This window comes from Osmia lignaria, chromosome 14, assembly GCF_051020975.1.
Source record: "Osmia lignaria lignaria isolate PbOS001 chromosome 14, iyOsmLign1, whole genome shotgun sequence".
NCBI classification, from domain to species: Eukaryota; Metazoa; Arthropoda; class Insecta; order Hymenoptera; family Megachilidae; genus Osmia; species Osmia lignaria.
Genome location: NC_135045.1, coordinates 4,539,505 through 4,560,963, shown reverse-complemented (window position 1 = coordinate 4,560,963; position 21,459 = coordinate 4,539,505). Strand labels below are relative to the sequence as shown.

At 33.6% G+C, this 21,459-nt stretch overlaps 5 protein-coding genes across 8 annotated transcripts; 3 read left to right on the top strand and 2 right to left on the bottom strand.

Annotated features, from left to right (window-relative positions):
* Nucleotides 1–5,023: 5,023 nt before the first annotated feature.
* Nucleotides 5,024–6,135, top strand: LOC117607470 (uncharacterized). Its single transcript, XM_034331195.2, has 4 exons — nucleotides 5,024–5,264; nucleotides 5,317–5,496; nucleotides 5,569–5,780; nucleotides 5,845–6,135. Exons 1-4 carry the CDS (start codon nucleotides 5,123–5,125, stop codon nucleotides 6,133–6,135), a joined length of 825 nt encoding a protein of 274 aa, XP_034187086.2. The 5' UTR covers nucleotides 5,024–5,122.
* Nucleotides 6,136–6,485: 350 nt separating this feature from the next.
* Nucleotides 6,486–8,237, bottom strand: LOC117607468 (TIP41-like protein). Its single transcript, XM_034331192.2, has 6 exons — nucleotides 8,075–8,237; nucleotides 7,542–7,730; nucleotides 7,289–7,468; nucleotides 6,994–7,216; nucleotides 6,749–6,907; nucleotides 6,486–6,680 (listed from the first exon to the last, which is right to left on the bottom strand). The coding sequence occupies exons 2-6, from the start codon at nucleotides 7,718–7,720 to the stop codon at nucleotides 6,486–6,488; spliced, it is 936 nt and encodes a 311-aa protein (XP_034187083.2). The 5' UTR covers nucleotides 7,721–7,730; nucleotides 8,075–8,237.
* Nucleotides 8,238–8,417: 180 nt separating this feature from the next.
* On the top strand, nucleotides 8,418–11,104 carry LOC117607466 (TWiK family of potassium channels protein 7). 2 transcript variants are annotated; one of them, XM_034331189.2, is made up of 6 exons: nucleotides 8,418–9,200; nucleotides 9,726–9,857; nucleotides 9,914–10,103; nucleotides 10,169–10,384; nucleotides 10,585–10,734; nucleotides 10,880–11,104. In XM_034331189.2, the coding sequence occupies exons 1-6, from the start codon at nucleotides 9,027–9,029 to the stop codon at nucleotides 10,963–10,965; spliced, it is 948 nt and encodes a 315-aa protein (XP_034187080.1). In that variant the 5' UTR covers nucleotides 8,418–9,026; the 3' UTR covers nucleotides 10,966–11,104. The 2 variants fall into 2 exon arrangements, with proteins under 2 accessions (XP_034187080.1, XP_034187079.1); XM_034331188.2 differs by having other exon boundaries at nucleotides 10,856–11,104.
* A 255-nt stretch (nucleotides 11,105–11,359) lies between these two features.
* On the top strand, nucleotides 11,360–19,718 carry LOC117607456 (uncharacterized). Its single transcript, XM_034331174.2, has 6 exons — nucleotides 11,360–11,849; nucleotides 12,451–12,623; nucleotides 12,720–13,454; nucleotides 13,906–14,145; nucleotides 14,241–14,393; nucleotides 14,470–19,718. Exons 3-6 carry the CDS (start codon nucleotides 13,341–13,343, stop codon nucleotides 16,966–16,968), a joined length of 3,006 nt encoding a protein of 1,001 aa, XP_034187065.2. The 5' UTR covers nucleotides 11,360–11,849; nucleotides 12,451–12,623; nucleotides 12,720–13,340; the 3' UTR covers nucleotides 16,969–19,718.
* LOC117607461 (tetratricopeptide repeat protein 29) lies at nucleotides 18,474–21,413 on the bottom strand. Of its 3 annotated transcripts, XM_034331180.2 has the most exons (9): nucleotides 21,211–21,413; nucleotides 20,914–21,134; nucleotides 20,659–20,850; nucleotides 20,360–20,587; nucleotides 20,113–20,288; nucleotides 19,926–20,051; nucleotides 19,747–19,858; nucleotides 19,321–19,446; nucleotides 18,474–18,827 (listed from the first exon to the last, which is right to left on the bottom strand). In XM_034331180.2, the coding sequence occupies exons 1-9, from the start codon at nucleotides 21,411–21,413 to the stop codon at nucleotides 18,757–18,759; spliced, it is 1,455 nt and encodes a 484-aa protein (XP_034187071.1). In that variant the 3' UTR covers nucleotides 18,474–18,756. The 3 variants fall into 3 exon arrangements, with proteins under 3 accessions (XP_034187071.1, XP_034187070.1, XP_034187072.1); XM_034331179.2 differs by lacking the exon at nucleotides 18,474–18,827 and having other exon boundaries at nucleotides 18,928–19,446; XM_034331181.2 differs by lacking the exon at nucleotides 18,474–18,827 and having other exon boundaries at nucleotides 18,928–19,446; nucleotides 21,219–21,347.
* Between the last annotated feature and the right edge of the window lie 46 nt (nucleotides 21,414–21,459).

The following is a 21,459-nucleotide window of genomic DNA, read 5'->3' as shown; positions in this document are numbered from 1 at the left end:
ATATATAAATATTATATATACACACATACGTATATATATATATTTATGCATTTTTTTGTTTAACATATTCGAAGCAAGTAGTTCGAGGAACAGTCAAAATTGTCTACGATTATAATTCGAACCTCCGATTAATTTAGGGATTGTTGATCTTTGCAATCGCGTTTATTATAAAAAAGAAATATACAGAGATCGTTCGATAGATTCCACTTCAATTTCAATTTTTCTTTTCTCTTTTTCAGAATTTTTTTTTTTTTTATGGGACTTCATCCTTTTAAGATATTTTTTTGTTTTCTTTTTTCAACGTTGCAGAACTGAAGATAAATATAGCAAACGCTGCAAATGTTTATAGGATATATTGACAGGTTAGTCTCGAAAGGGTTAAATTTTCACTTAGATTTCAAATAGAATTTTAAAAGATTGAAAATTATCAGAAGAAAGTTATTAGTCGTCAGTTTTTTTTTTCCATTGTTTTCAAACGAATTTAAAACCCAGTATTGTAGTATTTCCCTCTCCCTAGTATCCAAACGAGAAATAAATAAAAATCCCATTGAATTTCCACAAAAATCATGAAGCAACCGAAAACTGTATTCGTAAAAGAGAAAACAAAAAGAGATTCATTCAAATTCTCAAAATTTTCACAATGGAATCATTGATCCAACGTGTGTTTCTCTGTTTAAATTTTTTAAAAAACACGTAATTGCAAAGTGTTAACAATCAACGTAACTACGATATATATATATGTATACATATATATTTCGTGTACACGGACGTACAGTACTAAAAACGCAGAATAAAAATTTTTTGATGTAAAAATAAAATAAAAATGAAGAAACATACCAATTCGGTGTATTAACCCCCCTGATGGACGATCGATACAAATTCGCCTCAAACTGAATAATCATTCTATCTTTGATATAATAATAATAATAATATTAATAATAATAATAATAATATATTTGGTGATGTGGAGAAGGTCGAAGAATAAGATGATGATGATGATAATGATGAAGAGAATTGAAATTCCATTACTTCCGGTTGATGCGAATTCGTTACGTCCATAGGAATGCGTTGACGCACATGTTGTTATCTAATTGTTAGTAGATTCAGGTTTATACCGACAATTGTTAATAAAGTTAGTAAGCAAATATATATTTTTTATCTTATTTTTTTTTATATATATATATATTGACCCTCTTGTTAGTTAGTCAGCGATATTTTTTTCTCATTTCATAAAAATAAAATTTGCTACTCTACTTGATACTATTTAATTTTTGATAAATATTTCTACTTCAGATTTTCATTCCTCTGCGATCATCTATTTTAAAAAATTATCTCTTTGATAAATACCATGGATAAATACCAGTATGACCTACATGGCACTACGTTCTATAGAATGACAAAAAATAAAAAAGGAAAAGAAAAATATCCATCATTCGTTTCACTTGCTCTTGACCGATTCGTGACAGTTCGAGTTAATCAAGAATAAAAGGAAGAAGAAGAAGAAGATAATACCGATGATGGTTACCATGGGAGCAGGGGAGTTGAAGAGCCGAAAATAAGAAGAGAGCAAAGTGGTAGGCTGGCTGGTCCAGTATTGTCACGTGACCGGAAGCGGCCTCTTCCCCACCCTACAACTCCACCTTCGATGTCGAGACCTGTACACGTTCTCCCTTTCCCTCTTCCACCCCGCAGCTTCATCCGGTTAGCGATGGCCATTCAATTCCCTTTGTGGTGAGTTTTCAACCGATTCAATGTTATACAGACAGTTTTTAATCCTCCTTTTCTTTCTCCAATCATCAATGGCTTCGATTCAATGCTTGTATCATTAACACTATTATAAAGATGATTAATAGCCTGCTACTGGCAACCGTGTATCCTTTTTTATACTTATTTTTCTATCCTTTCAGTGTCTTATAACATACACAGTTTGTCCAAAAAGTTATCAAAACGGTTTTCTTAAGTTTCTACTTTTTCTAGAGCGCCCCAAGAATTTTTGAAAGCGAAGTTTATATTGAAAATTGAATGATTAAATAATTAAATTAATCCGGAATATTTTTAGACGATGCCTATGAAGGATACGGGAAGAAATTCGAGATTCTGTCGTTTGTTTGAACTGATTTCAAAATCAGTCTCGAATTCATCACTACCTCCGGTTACTTATCCCTTCCGCTTGGTTCGAACGAACGCATCAACGAGGGAAGATTGGTCAGCCTTGCTTTTGCCTTGCCTTTGCTTTTGCCTTTGCCTTTGCCTTTGCCTTTGCCTTTGCCTTGCTTTTGCCTTACCTTGACGACTCGTTCAGCTACGTTCAAAGAAGTCCAAGCTACCGGACGCGTCCTTTAACCCTTTCCCCCTTTCAAACTAGTTTCCTTCTTGATACAATGTATACGCATCCATGGAACCCCCATGATTTTACCATTCATTTCAAATAAAAAAATGACACATCACATTTACCATATCATAGGAATAATCAATTTTTGGCCGTTACTTTTTTAACAGCCTATATGTGGTGCAACATCCCGGAAACACAAAAATACCGTCTAATAATGCTGTACGAGTGAAGAATCGAGATTGATAGGGCGACGTTCGCGGAATGCTCGCGATATTCCGGGAACCGCGTGATATTTCTAGTGTCGTTCTACGAACATCCTTATTGATTGCTCGTGCATGCGGTAGGTGAAACGAGGATGAAGCGTGAAACGTATCACGACCGGTATTCCTCGTCGAATATCATTCGAAAATTATTCATTTTGAACCTTTAAACAAAAATCAGACGATATTTGTCGAAAGCTGTTAATCGCGTAAACAGGATAACCCGCACTTGGTGCGTCAGGGATTCCGCTATAGGGATAGCATGAGACGCAGAAGGTGCGTCCTAGCTAGGAAACCCGGTAAAATTCAAAGTATGGACAGGACAATTTTCAATATTAACGCGATAAACGCGGATAAGCAGAAGGCACGCTTAACGACGTTAGCGTGATGTTTTCGCGACAGGGCGTGCGAGTGTTCTATATTAAACTCGACGAACGCGGGTAGGCCGATTGCGAAACGGACGCCTGATATTTTCGTTACATCGCACGAGTAACTGCTTCCGGCCGTACGCTCTCTCTCTTTCTCTCTCTTTGCCCCCTCTACGGTCGCCGTCCTTCCTTTCGCATCCTGCTTTTCTACTCGCTCACCCGCTGGCAGACTCTATTTTTCTCGCTTCGCCTGCTGCCTCTCCCTTACTCGTTCTTCTCGCGTCGCGCCGACGATATTGCTCTTTCTCTTTCTTGCGTTCACCGAGAGACCGAGCAGATGCCCGTGCTTCAGCCGGCCGGAAACACCTACGCATCGTGCTAGCGTGCGAGGTAGCGATGCCCAGCGATGGGAACGAACCTCTCGTAAAACGAAACGTTCTTTATTTTATTTATTACACTATGTACAGGGGTGTTAAGCAGGCTAAGTATAAAGGGAAGGGTTTTCAACCGCTTGCCTCTGGTCTAGGAAAAATCCAGGGAAAGCCTTGATATCTGTTAAAATTTAATGGCGTTTAAGTTTTAAATTCTTTACTATTGAATTGATGGACGTATCACTTACCCCCTTCAATCTTGTATTGGTGAATGACACGTACACGAAAGTATATAATTTTTCTAACCAACCATTTATTCTTTTAGGTCATCGTCGAAACATTGGAGAAACGGGATGATTCGCAAAGCCATAGAAGAATTGACGTGCTCTGTTCAATTGATGAAAGGCAAGTATTATGGTCGCGAATGAAACGTTATTGCTGATCGAAGTTAGCTTGCCTCCGCGAAGAATGGAACGCGGGGGATTCGAGGAATGCGAGGTGCGTGTAACAGGCGTGACCTTCTCAAGGTCAGACGGTGTGTAAAGGAACAATGCACACGGGACCTGATTCGTGTTGGTCTACTGCGATACAGTACAACTGGTAACAACAATTACGGTTCCAACCGAAGGAACCTCGGCTGCCTCTATTCCTTCGATCATTCAAACTTTCGTATGACCACTATCGGTTTTCATTACCATTCACAACTATTTCATCGATGTACGTTACAGATTAACGAGTCAAGGATACACGAGAAAGCAATTACATTTTTATGTTACTAATAACTATATTAGATATCGCTGCGTTTAACATAAATGTTAGTTGATATTAATCGATTTGAATTTACGAGGCCCTGAAACTGGAAACTAGTTTAGGATATAATAGTGATTTACATATTTCAACTGAACCCATTAATATCCAAAGTTGTTTTTTATTTTTATTTTTTTACTACCTATTTACATAGTCACTCAGTGTGTGCCGCAATCTTTAAGCGTTGATGATTGAGAACGCGATATCGCGTGGATACCTTAATTGTTAACAAGTAATATATCTGTTTAGTTATCAACACTTATTGTCGACATCTAAACCTAATTACTTTAGCAAGAAATGTTTAGTAATTTACATAATTTTTTTTTTTAATTTAAATGGGAAAGCTGCCGCCATCTATTAACAAACCTGGAAGTTAATTTATGATTACCGCTAATGGTTAAATGACCTTACCTACTAGAAAGTGCCAGAATTAAAATAAATGTTTGTTATTTGTATGTCGGCAAATTGCACTCAAGTTAATTTTTTATAAACATGTTAGTTATATGCATATAAAGGATGTTTCCGATTTAGTGCACTAACCGGATGGACCGTGAATCTACATAAAACGGGACGTCGAAAATGTAGAGTGACATTTTTTCATATAAGACTTCATTTGTGAATAAATCGTTGTTTAAAATTTACTCGGTACAATTTAAAAAAACCGCTATAGCGGAAAAACAAGTGGCGCCAGCTACTGTTTGGTACAAAAATGAAGTTTTTCATTTTGCCGATAGGAAGCGCAAAAATCACTGCGCTTTGTAGTTTCCGTTTCTGTCACCAGATAGCGTATTTGAATATTGTTTCTCGCTGTAACGAACATTTTACCGCCATTTTTTTATATAATTTTTTTTAATCAAACTCAACGTGCCCAAAGTTTATGTACGCATTAGAAATTATATTTAAAGTTTCGTGTTATAAGTAGTTAATTATTTACAGCAATCAGTTATTTAATTTATTGAAATATTTAAGTTATATCTTTTGGGAATGTCGGAAATATATAATTGGGAAGATTTACCTAAAGATATAACACCAGATTTTGTTTCGATTCCAGAAGATTATGATTTTCCATTCTATCTTTCCAAAAAAGAAGAATGGATCAATTATAAATATCTAGAAAAAAAGAAAGGTACGTTTTCTAAGGCGTTTGCAAACGTAAAATTTACTATAAATCATTTTAGGTAGAGTGTCGGTAAGCGAACCTTGTTTAATAACAGAGTTGAACAGATTTGTGCCTTATCTAGAGAATGGCGGTATTAAATTTCATCCCCTTAATATGCCTTACATTAAAATAGGAAAGATAGAAATAGTAGGCTTTGTATTAGACACCTCACAGGATGCAAGATTTCATGAATATCAGGGTAATATGAATAATGTAAATATAGGAATAGATTTATTTAGAAACTATGAATCTTAAAGTTACTTTTCATTAGTTGATGATGGAACAGGGACTATTAAAATTTTTTATGAAAAAAGAAAATTTGACATGGATAGTTATAAAAGGTGTATTATTGACAAAAAGTATGGTAAACATGCAAGGAATATCGATATGAATGGATTGCAGACACAAATATGTCCATCAAAGTTTCCTAATCCACGTCCAAACTTTTATTATCCACCTGATACAAGTATACGTACTATGGCTGTAAGTAAGAAGCTCTTCTCAAATACATATTACATGTAAAGTTAATCAATTAAATCTTATACAGATTATAGAACATAACTGGGCATTGGAGACAAATAATGGTTTGCTTGGTAAAAAAATTACCCCTCATGATTATATACATGCAGTAGGGTATTGTTCGCTTGACTTTCTTGATAGAAAAAAATCACGGAAAGAGATTACATTTGAAGATTTGTCTGTTGCAAAATTGAATTTCTATGCAACTGCAGTGACTTGCATCGATGAGTCTGAATATAATACAAAACTAGTTTCATGGTTGGGTACAGTTGTTCAAAGAAGATACCGTACACCCGAAAAAAGTTCATCAACTTCTTAAAAATTCGGATATCTTCTCGATGCTTTGATTCAGTATTAATAAAGATAAGGGTAAGAATGTAAAATATATTACTTAAAATGTATATATTTATAATCGAACAATAAAACAATATGTGAATATTTTGTTTGTGTATTAAACATTGTTTAGCAAATTTTAAAAATTTTGGACCTTTCATTGGTCAGAGCACCCACATGATATCAAAGCTTTTACAATGTTTTTAAAGGTCACATGACAATTTTAAAATTATTGTATTGCATTGGAATTATAAGAATTCTTTTTTTATTTTATTAGTAAATGCTCTATTATTAATAATTCTGGATTGTAATATATTTAAAACACACAAACAAATTTTAAGTAACAGAATTGTCTGTTTCACTTTTACTGGTGCTAACTGTGTCATTGTTAGCCATTTTGTCATTAGATAATTTATTGTTTGGGACTGATTCCGTTTTCTTTGAAAGAATAATCAATTTATGATAATGACTTCCAGTTAGGGGCAAATATGGTGCTATTTCGCTTGGTTCTATAAAAAGGGTAGGTGGGGCCTAAAAGAATAAAATAATATCTTTTACTTCTGTTACTCTCAGTTATAATATGTATTATAATTACTTACTCGTATATCTTCAACCTTGGCTTCTCTTGTTGTATATTCTCTCAGTAAATAGTTATGTCCAAATTCATGATAAATACGGGTATCGTTTATTCTCAACATTACGCCATCAATTCTCAAAAAATATCTTAATAAAATGAAAAAACTAGTTGGCATTACGCGCTGTTTAAAGTAATATATGAAATTAGAGTCGGTTCAGTTATACATTTTTCTTTCAATTTTAACTTAAAACGAATTTTCTAACTTACAATTTTTACCGAACAAACTGCAATACCATTATCGTGAAGTTCATCTTCGAACAATGTTAAATCATGGTAAAACAAAATTTTATCTCTTCTCCTTAATTTATCCATATTAATTCGTTCGCTAGTTTCCTGAACTTCAAAGTTAGACATTGTACCGCTATAAGTAGTCGTAAATGTCCAATCAAATGGCTTCACCTTCTCTTCCAAGTATTCACTGCTCTCTGACCTGATTAAAAACAGTATTTAAGCAGAAAATTAGTATGATAAAGACTGATTTAAAGAATAAAAATATTTATACCTAGATTCTTTCCATGCCTCTGCACATGCTAGTTGGACATTAATTTTCCCATTAGATACAGTTTTTAATGCATCTAAAGCATTGAATTCTAAGGTAGCACCATCTTTATGTTTTAATGTTAATATATTGTTTGGAAATACCATGTCTGGCATATGAGGCAAATCTAGAGTACGGCTAAACCTATGAAATTAATTATAGGATATAATCTCATCCTTGCTGTATTTTATCCAGAATATAAGATTATGTATCATACATGCAAAATTGACAGATATTAGCATCTGTCTCATTACATCCATTTTCATTTTTGGAGCATTTTGAATGAAGTATGTGGGACTGTGTATACTTAATCAGCCAAGGGGGAAATACATGTTCTTCTTGATTCACAGGAAGTCTTAAGATATCAATTTCACCATGAACTTTCACTGCCGTCATTGCCTACAACCTAAAACAATGGTTAAACAAATTAAAGGTAAATCAACATTTTAACTGCAAAACTTATTCTTCAACATATTGTATATTAATAGAAGATATTAAAAAAAGGCTAGGATATAAATATTTAATACATTTTGATTAAACATAGTAAATATTGATATAAATAAAGTAGAATGGTTATGTATATTAGATATTATTCATAGATTGTTATTTATTTGAATCATATTTTAACATCTAACACTATTATTTAACGTTTCTTCACATCTTTTGTAATTAATAATGATTTTTTACTCAAATTTAAGTGCTACTGATAACATCTTTTAACCTGTCATATTATTTACAAGCCATACTTACTGGTTAAATTTAATATTTAAACTAATTCCCAATTAACATTGTACACGTGATCTTAATTCCTTAATGATATATTTTATTTCTATTCCAATTGCGTGCCCTTCCTTTTTAATTATTTTAAGTTTTTGTGGAGCATAACAATAGCGGTCTCTTTATAAAACTACATTATCGACTGTGCAAGCTTATGCGTCCTCCATAATTATGCAGTTTTTAAAAAGCAGCGCCACATTTCATTTTAGATTAAACAATGATAAGAGTGATAAATCATTTTTCAGTCAATCGTAAGTCAATTTAAATTAATACTTTGCTTTTTAGATTTTATTAGGAACTGTCTACCATGCTCGGTACCGTACAAATCAGATATATCCGCGGATAATCAGGACTAACTAGACATTGAACTAGGCCGCCATCCGCTTCGTGGCTGTCATATTGGAGCGATGCGATTGATTTGCAGTGAAAGTAACTTTAAGAGTTGGGACACAATATAGCAGTAGTGTTTAATTGTTGATAATGTGGCGGAACACGAATTCAAAGCTCGCGCGATAGCGTAATTCCGATTTCTATCGGTTTCTGTGACCATTCCGCAAGGACGCCATCGATCTCTGATTTTATTCTACATAAACACTCACAGTGACCACTGTGATCAGTTTGCAAAAAGTGGTCAAAATTAATAATTTAGTTTTTGAGTTAAAAAGTCACAAAAAAATCCCTATCAGTCATTTAATAGCGGAGCTTTATTTTTTAATAAGAATCGCAATGAGAGACTAAACCGATCATTTTCTAGAAATGACTGACCAAATCGAATTCCGGTTGGGGGAGTTTGAAGACTATACTTCCTTCGCTCTTCCATACGGAAATAACCGGAGCGGTTGTGGAGGATTCGAGTGGAGCCGAGATCAGTTCTGCTTGGGTGTCGGACACAGTTACGTGTTCCGAGAAACGTGAACATCTAAAAATGACGGGTAAAAAATCTTTGTCCGTAGAATTCGTCGAAGGAAATAACAATGTCAACGAAATCACGGATAAAAGACCACTCTTTTGGGAGGAGCATATACGAAAAGTTAAATCAATTGCTGGTCACATCGGACTTTTGATTACTTTGATGCTGTACACGGCGATCGGCGCTTTAGTAAGTTCAATTAAGAAATTTATAAGTAAATCATAGTTATTGATATTTGATCAAAATTATGGAATGCAATAACAAATGTCAAAATTTTTAGCTATTCACTCACACGAGTTTACGCGGAACACAATATTTATAGAGATAACAACGCGAGTCTGGATTTCCAATTGGTATCTTTATTTTTAGCAATGGACCAATCATACGTTTGGATGCGATTACTATTAACCTCTATTGTTAATTTTTTACGAATACTAATTTTATTTCATATTTTTCAAATTTACTAACTTATTTAATTGAAATACGATATCGTTATAAATATTCTATGCTAACACAATTATAAATATTATTCCCCATAAGAGACAATGATTGATGAGGCTATAAAAGTGTAATCCGAAGTAAACCACTTGAACTCAAGAGATTCGTAAATATGTGAACTGACGTCAGTTCATTAACATAAAACATCATCGTCATAATATTTCAGAGGAATTAAGCAACCCGAAATATTAGAATACATTTCTAGTAATTTTTCAGGTTTTTCGACACATCGAACTTCCGGCCGAGCTGGCGCGTTTGGAAAGTTTGCGCGCCAATTTGCGCATCCACCGGCACTCGTTCGTTAACTCTATTTCTAATAACACTGATGTCTCAAATTTACGAACATTGGTAAGTGATCGTTCAATGAACACATAATTCTTAAAGTGAATGATAAATGTTTACAGGTCAGCGTGAAATTACGTGTTTACGAAGAGGCTGTCCAAGAAGCAGCGCAAGGTGGTCTGTTGATAAGTTTTGTGACAGATACAATCGATCAAGCAGATCGAAACACGAGCGAATTGCCGCCGATTGTTACTGAGAGATGGAGCATTCTCCAAGCTGTTTTTTTCGCAAGCACTGTTCTTACTACTATCGGTAACAAATAATAATTGCAACGCAGAGATAACTCTTGTGCTAACATGTGCCTTTTTATTTTTTAGGATACGGAAACGTTGTACCTTCTACTAGTTGGGGAAGGATGTTCTGCATTTTGTTTGCTTTCGTCGGAATACCATTAACGTTAATAGTTATAGCCGACTGGGGGAAGTTATTTGCCAAGGTGGTAGTTAAAGTCGGTTTGGCCGTGAAATCGAAACTTCCGTTTCGTTTTTCCTTCGCTTGGATTCCGACCAACTCGACCGGAAGGCGATCGCTCGGTAAATTCGACCACTCAGTTCGAATAACAAAACAGAGAAATACCAAGCGGTTACTAATTTTATACTCGAGATTTGCATGTTGCTATCATCATTGGATATGTTTAAAGTGTGCGCATGATTCACATAAATGGCATTGAAAATATTTACACCGGTGAAGACAAAACATATTCATTCGATACTAATTGTCTACGTTCTTTTAGGAGCTTTGGCAGCAATCTTACTTCTGTTCTTATACCTTGCCTGTGGTGCAGGTATGTTTATGTTGTGGGAAGATGATTGGGACTTCTTTGATGGATTTTATTTTTGTTTCGTGACCATGACCACAATTGGATTCGGTGACTTGGTACCGAGTAAGTTACGCGACATATACATTCTTTTTCAACAATCGCCCTTTTTAAGCAACGCAGTAGTTTTTATTGTACGCGTAGAATGTTGTAGACGATAGTAATACGAGTATGTATATTCGCGTAGTCCGTGTTTATACATTTATTATAGCTACGCTTCGTATCATCGCTCGTACGCAGAAAAACCAAAGTACACGTTACTCTGCACGCTGTACATTCTGGTTGGCCTGGCGTTAACAAGCACCATCATTGAACTTGTGAGACGACAATACGCTCAATCGTGGAGAAGACTACAGAGGCTTAGCGGTCCGTTAGCAGAAACCATTCGAAGACTTGGCGAACAGGCCGGAGGTGACATGTCCGCGCTTCACTCGGACCTCAGGTGACTATCGGGATGTCGCATATTAAATTGAAATAATCATACGTTCAACTGTTTAATAGAAAAGTATTGACGGTGATATCAATGCCACGTTTAAAGTGGTCAGCTTCGTTCAGTCGAGGAGATTCGAAAGATCAAGAATGGGAAGAGGCGGTGCAGGCTGTGCTTCGCGACATTGCCGCAAACGCGAACAACACTCAAATGAAAACAAAGCCGATAGTTCAAATTGTCATTTACGAATCAAGCGTCTGATTGGTATCGAATTTTATAATTGTCTTAGGATAACGTTTGACTACGTTTACGTCGTTTGGTTATACTTTCAGATATTTCTGTGTAAACGTTACGTTAAATATTGCCATGGAAACTGTCGACAATTATCTGTGACGCTTGACAAGTGTGCCAATTAGATTTAAAGGTATTTTTCGTATTACCCGCGTAATCTGCGCGCGCAGCTTGGTAGAATTGTGAGCGCGCAGATAGCAACAGCCCCGAGTTCGATCAGTAGTCCTAATGTTGGACCGACCGAATCGACGAAAACAATAATTTGTCACTGAAGGAGTTGCTATATTTAGAATTGGTGGTACCGCACGAAGCAGCACAGGAAAGGTTGTACTGCGTTCGTTGTCAACTTTTACTCAGTGACGACTGCGACAGTGGTAGAGTTAATAATCAAGGCTCGATGGTCCAGATCATGCAAAACAGAAACGAGAAGCCGTCGGCTATCGTGTGTATTGCGTACCGTGTGCGTATTTAAATAAAACCCAGTAAAGAAGAGAGACAGTTGTAGTAGTTGTGTTCGCACTTGACAGTTTTACATTAGGAAAATTTTCACCATATACACATATACCTGTGCGTCTATTTATGACGTATACGAAACGATTAATTGATGAAAAGAAAAATAAGTGTTAACGTTATTTTTCTGAACAATTATTCGTTATTGATTGTCTGTACTAACCTTTTTAAAACTGTTTAAAATTTACGTGTATTATATGTGTAATTTTATATGATGAAAAATGGATCTCTAAATCAAAATAATCGTCTTTCTTGGCTTCTTTTTCTTGACGTATAAAAAAACGGGAGGTAGGATCGCAACAAATACCAAACGTGTTTCTAGCCCTTACCGTCACGCCATTCATATGTATATACCGTTTCGCGCGGAATTTTTGAATTCGCTAAAGGGTAAAACATTAACCAGGACCATTGGTGTACATGAAAGGTAGAAAGAATGTTTTATGACGATGCGACCTTGTTGCGAATCATTATTGGTCACAATAATTAGATATTACTTAGAATAAAATTGAGTTTAATAATAATTAGATTATTATCTAATTTTTCTTGTTTAGCAAATGAGTACGATGACCGGTATTAAAGATCCTACCGAGCCACCGAAATTGGAAGAAATAATTCAAGGGAACAAGCAGCACAATGCCATTGTTAAAAAAAGTTTCGCAGACTTTAGCAATTTATCTATGCAAACTTTACTCGATTTCTCCAGAGAAATGGCAGAATCTTTCAGGTGATCGATCGAATAAACCATTTCATTTCATTTATTGAAATGTAACCAGTGAAATAGAATATTTGATAACCCGATTGATCTTTATTTATTTCTCAGGTTGATGTTAGAGAATTTAAGAGTTCGGATTCAACAGTTTCATGAGGAAAATCAGTCTATATTTGATTTATTTTCAATTTCTCATCTAGAAAAATGGACTCAACGCGAACAATAAATTAGACAGAATTATCAACATTTTTCAATAGATTTATGTTTTACATTGTGTTGTGATTGAAAACCATGTAATTTCATTAAAATATTAAAGTTTAAACACACTTCGTAAAAGAAAAGATTCTGTGAATGTTGAAGATCGTAAAGTTACTTTAATAATAAAATAAGGATCGAAGAGAAATAACTGATCTTAATTTATTTCTTAGAAACCTTGATGAATGAATATACATAAATGCTATTAATATTTAAGCATAACAATAAGTAACGTTTGTGTTACTAATCGATTACTGATATAATCGAAGATGCCTGCTTTTCTCGACGATTATCGAGATATCGAATGCGTGTGCCATATTGGTTTTCTACTCTCTTACCGCCAATGTAATGCGTCGCAATGAATTCGTTGCGTGTTTCTTAACCGCTGAAAGAGTTAAACTTTTTTGGAATAGTTTCCTTAATTATAGTTAATTTTCTTGGTACACTTGCATTTGTTCAGTAATTTTTGTTATCAATATGCCAAGACAGTGTTGTGTTCTTTGTGCAAGCGATGAAGGAGTGTTTTTAGATATTACATCCGACAACAAACATGTATTTCATGAACAGTTTGAGATTTGTTCGCTCGTTGAGGTACTGTAACTATATATTTTCATATATTTATAAATCATTTAGTTGTTGGAATTCAATTTTATAAAGTTTAATTGGATTAAATCTACGTTAAACATATATATCGATACGTTCTATATTCATTGAGTAATGCAAATATAAACAAGAATGTATTTCATTTCATCTTTCTTAAAGTTTTAATTAATTATAAAAACAAACACTCTGTTATTTTCGGTAATAACTCTTTAATAAATCTTTCTATTTAACATCAATACAATACATTATACAGTTGTCAGATAATTTACAAATGTGAAGGTTATTTGTGGAAAGCTCATTTTTAGATTGAATGATAGTTTCCTCAGTTTATTATGAATGTAGTTTATTGATATAACAATAAAATTTATTATATTCTAATGATTTATCTCTGTACCTTATTTATATTATATCTAATATAAATTATCTCATATTTATATAGGTACTCACAGAAGATCAGTTACCATCAAAACTTTGTCACAAATGTGTATATGAATTAAACCAATGTAGCTCTTTTGTACAAAGATTTAAACATACTACAAAACAAAAGAAACTGAATCGCAAACGTTGCTGCAGTTTATGTTATCGACCTGCAAGAAATGAATTAGTCTTTGATCTTAGCAAAGATCAAAGCTTACAACACAATTCATTTGACAAAATTCAAAAAGTTTTTGATTATGATGTAAGAAATATTGAATACATTAATATAAATTTTAATTATATTCTTAGTTGTAACACACTATTTTATTAATACTTATATTATATTGCATTTAACAGCTGAAAAGTTTTAAGGAAGATCAGAAATTTATATGTTTATCTTGTCGATACACATTGGATGTACTGTTTGATTTAAAAAATCTATCTAAAGAAACTGCAATCAAGTTAAATGACATAATTAATGAAAAAGTGGACTATGTAAATATGCCCAAGGTAACATTTTATTATAGATTATATTATAATAAGTTATATATGGAATTTGTATTTTTTGATATTCTTATTATTTTAGATAAAAACCTTTGTGGTAAGTCGCAAAACTACAATTACTGAATCTGCCAGAACCGTTTTACCTAAACTGCAAGAATCTAGTAGTGATACTACAATAATAACGCGTACGCGATCTCAAGATAATAAATCAGGTAATAATACTAAATCGAATAAAAAACAGGAAAGGCAATTTTGTGGTAAGTGTAAGAAGTTAATGAAAATTGAAGATGATATGTACAAAATTCATAAAATAAGTACTAGTATTTGTAAAAAATGTTGGGAAAAGTCGGGTCATGATAAAAACGAAATTGAAAATCAAATACCCCAAAATGTTACAGAACCTAAAGTTTGTAAAGTTTTTCTAAAAGATGTGTTGAAAAACACAGAAAAATTGTACACAGTTAACAAGGGTAACCAAGGTAATAAGACCTATGTTGCAAAGAATAAAAATGTAGAGAATGAAAGTAAATCTGATAGTATAAGTAATAATACGAGAAACAGTGTAAGCAAGCAAAGTAAGAAACGTTCTATCTCGGACGTGAAAGATAACAGCAAGCAAACGAATAATGAACCTACCCTGCCTAAAAGATCTAAAGTTGCTGCAAAACAAGAAAGTGATTCAATTTTAGACTCTAAGGAGTCCAAACCCAGCCCACAAGAGACAAGACAACGAAAAGCAACAACTGCTACTCAAAACGTTGACTCAGATTCTTCTGTATTAATAATGAGAAGGAGTGGAAGAACTCTAACTAAGCAAAAGCGGGCAACCGGCGCTTCACTGTCCGATGCGGATGTTGATAGGAAACGTAATCGTATGAAGTTAAGAAATATTTTAGAAGGTAATGCTGTAATAAAAAGTTTCGAGTTAACTGATGAATCCTCGTCAAATGAGGACGCTGTACCAAGGAAGAAGCGAAGATTTGCAAGTATTTCGCCTGTTCCGATAGAGAAGAAAAGGAAAAAGATCTCGAAGAAAGATACATCACAGCAAACACCAAAAAATGTTTTTAATAAACAGTTAAGATATATTAAGCAATCAAAAACATTTCAACAATCACAGTCCTCTGAATCTGATGTTGAACAGGTCGTATTTGACACAACAACATACATTTGCGACGAGTGTGGAGCCAGTTATGAGAATAAACTTATGGGACTGACACACAAATTGACGCATTACAAGCAGCCAAAAATAGAATTAATAAAAGTGAAGGATAAAGAAGTAGCAAAAGAGGTATCAGATACAAATGAAATAACAGATGAACAGAGTAAAGATCAATGCGAGGCTGCACCGATTAGAGTAGATGACGATGAGGAAGAGCCAGCGAAAGATATGAACGATTTAACTGAAAATAATACGGAAGATAAATCATATTATTCTAAAAAGGAAGCAATGGAAGATGCTGTTGATATGGAACTTGTTATGAAGGAATCTGATGACGATTGTACTCAAACCGAGAAGAAAACTGATGAATCACAGAAGGAAGAGGAAATAACAGATACAGTTTTAACAAACTCGTTGACACCAGACGAAGCTGAAGATAAAGAACAAAATAGAAGTAGTTCCGATAATAACAACGATACTATTGAATCTGTGGAAAAAGAAAATATACAGTCAGAAAAAACACATAATACTTCAGTTAATAATGTTGAAGATAAAGAGGAAGAAAAGCAGAATGCTTTACCTAATGACAGTGAAGATGTCCAGGAAGGGAAAGATCAAGAAGAAAATGATAAGGAGGAACAAAACCCAGAAGAAAATGATAAGGAAGAACAAAACCCAGAAGAAAATGATAAGGAAGAACAAAACCCAGAAGAAAAGGATAAGGAAGAAGAAAACCCAGAAGAAAAGGATAAGGAAGAAGAAAACCCAGAAGAAAATGAAAATGAGGTAAATGACAAAAATGAAAAGAAAGATGAAAATACGAATGAACAGGTTACAAGAACGGAAAGAAAAGACAGTAGCGAAGAAGAAATAATATCTTTAGGGATATGGGATGAGAGTGAAGGTTTGACTGACAAAGGGTCTCAGAAGGATTCTAATAATGACACTGCAAACGGTAATATTGATCGTACTAAAGACGATAAATGTAACAGTGTTGAGAAGAAAGTTGAAGAGGATGACGTACAAGAGGTAGAGATTAATAAACAAAAGTCATCTGAACGTATTAAAAAGAGGACATCCTCTGAGGGTAACAAGGATCAAACCGTTGAAGTAAATACTACTATTGTTATTGACAGGTGTAAACCTATCATTGTAGAAGATGTATTAGAGAAAAGCATCGCAATTGGTGATAAAGATAGTGACCCCGATAACGTAAAAGTCTCAAAATCAGACGCGTCGAAACAAGAAGAACAAAATGAATGCGTTCATGTGGCGGCAGAGGTTTTACAAGAGGTTATCGATTTGGCAAGCGCTGTGGTTCAGAAACGACATGATGTTATTGAAATAGACGAGGAAGGTAATTATAACGAGGCAGAAACTGTAGAGAACATATCGCGTGAAATACAAAACAGTGTGTAAATGCCGTATGTTGAATAAAATGGCACTGAAATTGAAAAGTGAAACGGTATACAGCGCTTCCGCCAAGATTGCCACTGTGGTCTCATTCCCTTATTGCCACTGCGTCTAGTCCTGCGCCTATGCTTTTCTTGCTGGAGCCAGTCAAGTATGTTAAATAGTATAACTCGATACCCGCCGCAGTTCTTTTGATGTGAGTTGACACTTTAGTAATTCGTAATTCTTGAGATTCTTCTGATAAAAATCAGACCAAACACGATATAATTTGCATTATATGTATTTATCCTACTTCCATTAAAAAACAGGATGTTCCAAAATAGTACATAATGCTTCGGCTGTAAAACTCTTTTTTTACTACTAAGTAAACTACTATGATTGCAGTGGCAATCTCGTAGGAATGACTGTATGTTTAACAGAACTTTTGTAAACACATCTATCACCATTTTTCTATAAAAAATTTAATGTAAATTATGTAGACGTATAATTATACACAGGTAGGAAACAGAGATGAAGGTAAAAAATTGTATGGATTGAAATAACCTCTGTAGTTTATTTTACTAAGACGGTACAAATGTGGAAAACATGCAAACATAATTTTTTTTAAGCAGTGTTACGAAGACTGTGCGAATAATGTTCAATTTCTAAAAATTACAATATCTGATCAAATGATGAAACATGTAGGCGGTTAATTTTCAAGTCACTATATCTTTGCTTCTGATTAATTTCTATTTTTTTAAATTTCCTACACCTCTTATTTTGTTAGATCACATTCACATGATTATAGTATTCCGCACAGGCAATTAATTCTACGAAATAAATAGACTTTAACAATAATAAATTTACTTTGATTTTTAAAATAAGTTTTACTTAATCGGCATTACTTATATGCAATTTTAATGATTCTTTTTTCATTTTGTTTTTTAACTTCATCTTTACTTACTGTCGAAAAATTATTATCTCAGACTAAAAAAAAATTAGAAGTAACTTGCTTTGTTAAGTTTTGTACAAACTTTTCATATTTGCAAGTCACAGAAAAAATGCATAATTATTTTTATCTGTAGTTTAATTGCAGAAAGAAGATAGAGACTCATTACGATTTTCTTAGTACAATTAACTTTTAGATTATTGTGTTACACTTTTAATGTTTTAATTTTGTTTCTTTTAATTACTCATCTTTATAGATTTCTTTGCAACTTAGCTTTCATCAATTCAATACTTCAAATAGATTTTGCTTGATTTTAACTTGGCTTTATGGACTAAGAATTGAGAAACTCATATTTGTTTATGTATTACTCTACAAAACAGTATCAATCATCTTAACGATGTATGTAGATGAGATATATCATCGTTTCTTATATTTATACTTTCCTCATAGCCATTTTGAAACATTTTTCAAACTTAACACTTTGGTGACTATCATTCCTATTTATTTTAAAAAATATCAATTTTGCATTGTATGTAGATTGATGTTATCAAATAAAATTTTGTTATTATTATTATTATTATTATTATTATTATTTTCTTTTTTTTTTTTTTTTTTTTGTTAAATCTAGAATATTTATGAAATGTTGTCAAAGTGTTAAAAATTTACCGACAAGTTTGTTTTTGTGCAAGCCCCAATAAGTTTGAAGACAAAAGAAAGCACTGTGGCGTTGCTGCGAAGATAGACAGATAAAGTTGCATAAATAAAATTGAAGTAAGAAACGAGAATTACTTGTGACAAGAAATGATGTGGAACGCAATTGTTGCCTGTGAACTTTAAGGCCATGACATGTCTTGATTATTATTGTTCTATACGGATAGTAACGATGAAATTGTATCCAGTGAATTTTCGTGTGAGATATCCAAATCTGATTTAATGTCTGCAACATTAAATGGTGGATGTATGAAAAGACAGAGAACAAGACTATTTACAAGCGGTATGTTCATGTATTTTATGTTTATAAGGTTTAAGGGAATCAGTATACATTGTAGAATCAAGAAGTTTGATTCAATAGAAATTAAAAAAAAGAAAAATATTACACATGAAAATTTATAAAAATATAAATAAGAATTATTAAATCTCATGGGTAAGCATTAATATTATTTGTTTTCTACATTAAAAAATATAATTAAGAAAATATTAATTATTAATACGTTTAGCACAAAATGAAGAGAAACAGCGACCATAGTAATGCAATGGACAGTTGAAATTTGAAGTAAAGAAATATACATTGTGTAAATATAATAGAACGAAACATATGTAATATGTTCACAGGCGTACATATATTAAAAAATATATAAATTCATAAACATACTTTGTGTATGTATTACGGTCGTAATTATTATAAGAAAGAAATTTAAATTTATCATCACCTTCTATTCTCTTGGCCCAAAAGTTTTTCCTACAACATTTCCATCGACAAATTTTCAATGTAGCATCTTCATCGTATTCGCCGCATTGTAACAATATATTGTAATATTCCTTGATTATCTCTTGCCCTGCGGAAAGATATTACGTTTTACAATCATGCAATTTTATTTTAACGTATTAGGTGTAAGGCAATCGAGAAAAAGGAAAAGAAAACGTCTATAATTTCTACGTGTATATCATCTGTATTTTTAATGTAGGTAAATGTTCGTTTCCACTTAGCCCACGCCTGTTACACATTCTTACATTGTAAAATGGAACACTGTAATAAACTAGTAAGCGCGTATTTCTAAATGTATTTGTTTTATTGAATCTGCTAAAAATAAATTTTGTCTTTTATCGACGTGATATTTGCAAATTGTAAGAGAAACCTTTTGAAATTCCGGCAATGCATCTAGCACGATCAGCTTCTTGAGATGCGCTAAGTTCATGGTATATGCACAAAGCGGTCTCCAAGTGAACAGTGGATAAGTTCAATTTTCCCTGCCCAAATTACCATTATTATCATTACTCAACAATGTTACCAGACGTTATTTGCATTTATTTATACCTGGCTTAAGTAATGTTCACCGATGTAATAGTGCGAATCAGCCAGCTTCTCTCTAAAATCAAAATTGTCAGCGTTTTCTTGGCACAGATGCAAATGTTTCTCAGTATGAGCATCGTCCCCCAATTCCTTGAAAAATATGCATGTTTGTTACTTCGATTGCTTATGTATCTTTGAGAAATTTGATTACTTTGTAAGTAAATGCTAGTTCCATATGACCGTTGCAAACACCTTCGGGATCTGGGATCCTCTTCGCGATGGCCAAAAATTTGGAGAAACTTTGCAAGGCTCGTATCATATCGTTCTTCGCGAAGTAACTTTTTCCAAGTTCGTACAAAACTTCAGTTAGATACTCGTTGTCGCCAGCTATTATTTCCATTTCAGTTACATTCAATTATACTGATTATCGAATTGAACAATGACGAAAAAAACATTACCATCCGTGGCTCTTTCTAATGCTTCGATGCACGCATTCAGAGCGAAATCAGGATTTTCTGGACGTTCTTTGCGAGCGAGAATCAACAGAGCTTTGTACAAAATAATATTACATTCTATGAAAATACAACGTTGTCTTTCGCCCAATATTTTCGAAGCGTTCCATGTCTTTTTCTCTGATGCTTCGCGTGCCTCCTTTAGGTAATCTATAGCGCTCTTTGGATTCTTCACTGATAAATTCGACAAGTATCATTGTAGTTCACAAAAATGTAAGGAATAATTTAAAAGTTTTGTTACCAACATTCTTGAAAGAGAAATCGACCATACAAATAACGTATCAGAGTGATTGTTCGTAGCTCATCGTCTTCGATCGATTCCGCTGCAAAAAGGGCAGCTTGGTAAAGGCGCTCGGTGACCCACTTCCATTCCCAGCCTTTCGATTGAAAAAATAGAGCAACGTCCAGCAGTGACATAGCCCGTGTAACGTAATCACCTGAAGAAAAATGATTATCAATCGATACGTATATCTATGGTGAAATATGTTTATTTGAGATACCTTCCCTTTCGGCATCCTCGAATGCCATCAATCCATGTTTTAAATGATCTATAAAATCCTTTCGATTTTCTAAACATATTTTTTTCCATGTCCTGGTTCCAGTGGTTTTTTCTGCAATCTTTCTATCGAAATTTATAAATTCCCTCATGTAATAAAACGCTTCGTTGTAACCCTGTTCTTCAAGTTCAAGAAGAATTGCCTCATGGTATGGTATACAATGTCTGTTTGAAAGATTGTAATTACAAATTGTGATAAGTATTCGAGTTAGTCTTTTTCTTTTAATATTTTCGAATTAACCTTCGCACTTTTCTAGGACTTATATCCGGTAACGCAGCTTTTAAATCAGCTATGACCTTATGCCTTTCATACCATTCGGCTTGCGGTAAAGTTTTTAATTTTCTCGAATGATTAATGATGCATTCGTCACTGCAGGCCGAATTATTTGACCATTTTTTATAATCCTTTTTCAAGAAATCAATAACATCGTATTTCGTCGTCATTGTTCTCACAATCAAAGTGAAATTATCGAAGTTTCAAACCGTGAAC

What these genes read in the sequence shown, in the direction of transcription:
- LOC117607470 (XM_034331195.2), top strand. Translation starts at nt 5,123, where the DNA reads ATGTCGGAAATATATAATTGGGAAGATTTACCTAAAGATATAACACCA. An exon ending in AAGATTTCATGAATATCAGG is followed by an intron (nt 5,497 to 5,568) that starts GTAATATGAATA and finishes ACTTTTCATTAG; the next exon opens with TTGATGATGGAACAGGGACT. An exon ending in CAAGTATACGTACTATGGCT is followed by an intron (nt 5,781 to 5,844) that starts GTAAGTAAGAAG and finishes AATCTTATACAG; the next exon opens with ATTATAGAACATAACTGGGC.
- LOC117607468 (XM_034331192.2), bottom strand. Translation starts at nt 7,720, where the DNA reads ATGACGGCAGTGAAAGTTCATGGTGAAATTGATATCTTAAGACTTCCT. An exon ending in GAGGCATGGAAAGAATCTAG is followed by an intron (nt 7,217 to 7,288) that starts GTATAAATATTT and finishes GTTTTTAATCAG; the next exon opens with GTCAGAGAGCAGTGAATACT. An exon ending in CAGTTTGTTCGGTAAAAATT is followed by an intron (nt 6,908 to 6,993) that starts GTAAGTTAGAAA and finishes TACTTTAAACAG; the next exon opens with CGCGTAATGCCAACTAGTTT.
- LOC117607466 (XM_034331188.2), top strand. Translation starts at nt 9,027, where the DNA reads ATGACGGGTAAAAAATCTTTGTCCGTAGAATTCGTCGAAGGAAATAAC. An exon ending in CACTGTTCTTACTACTATCG is followed by an intron (nt 10,104 to 10,168) that starts GTAACAAATAAT and finishes TTTATTTTTTAG; the next exon opens with GATACGGAAACGTTGTACCT. An exon ending in GACCGGAAGGCGATCGCTCG is followed by an intron (nt 10,385 to 10,584) that starts GTAAATTCGACC and finishes ACGTTCTTTTAG; the next exon opens with GAGCTTTGGCAGCAATCTTA.
- LOC117607456 (XM_034331174.2), top strand. Translation starts at nt 13,341, where the DNA reads ATGCCAAGACAGTGTTGTGTTCTTTGTGCAAGCGATGAAGGAGTGTTT. An exon ending in AGATTTGTTCGCTCGTTGAG is followed by an intron (nt 13,455 to 13,905) that starts GTACTGTAACTA and finishes ATATTTATATAG; the next exon opens with GTACTCACAGAAGATCAGTT. An exon ending in AAAAAGTTTTTGATTATGAT is followed by an intron (nt 14,146 to 14,240) that starts GTAAGAAATATT and finishes TGCATTTAACAG; the next exon opens with CTGAAAAGTTTTAAGGAAGA.
- LOC117607461 (XM_034331179.2), bottom strand. Translation starts at nt 21,413, where the DNA reads ATGACGACGAAATACGATGTTATTGATTTCTTGAAAAAGGATTATAAA. An exon ending in GTGAACATTACTTAAGCCAG is followed by an intron (nt 19,859 to 19,925) that starts GTATAAATAAAT and finishes TAATTTGGGCAG; the next exon opens with GGAAAATTGAACTTATCCAC. An exon ending in CATTGCCGGAATTTCAAAAG is followed by an intron (nt 19,447 to 19,746) that starts GTTTCTCTTACA and finishes ATCTTTCCGCAG; the next exon opens with GGCAAGAGATAATCAAGGAA.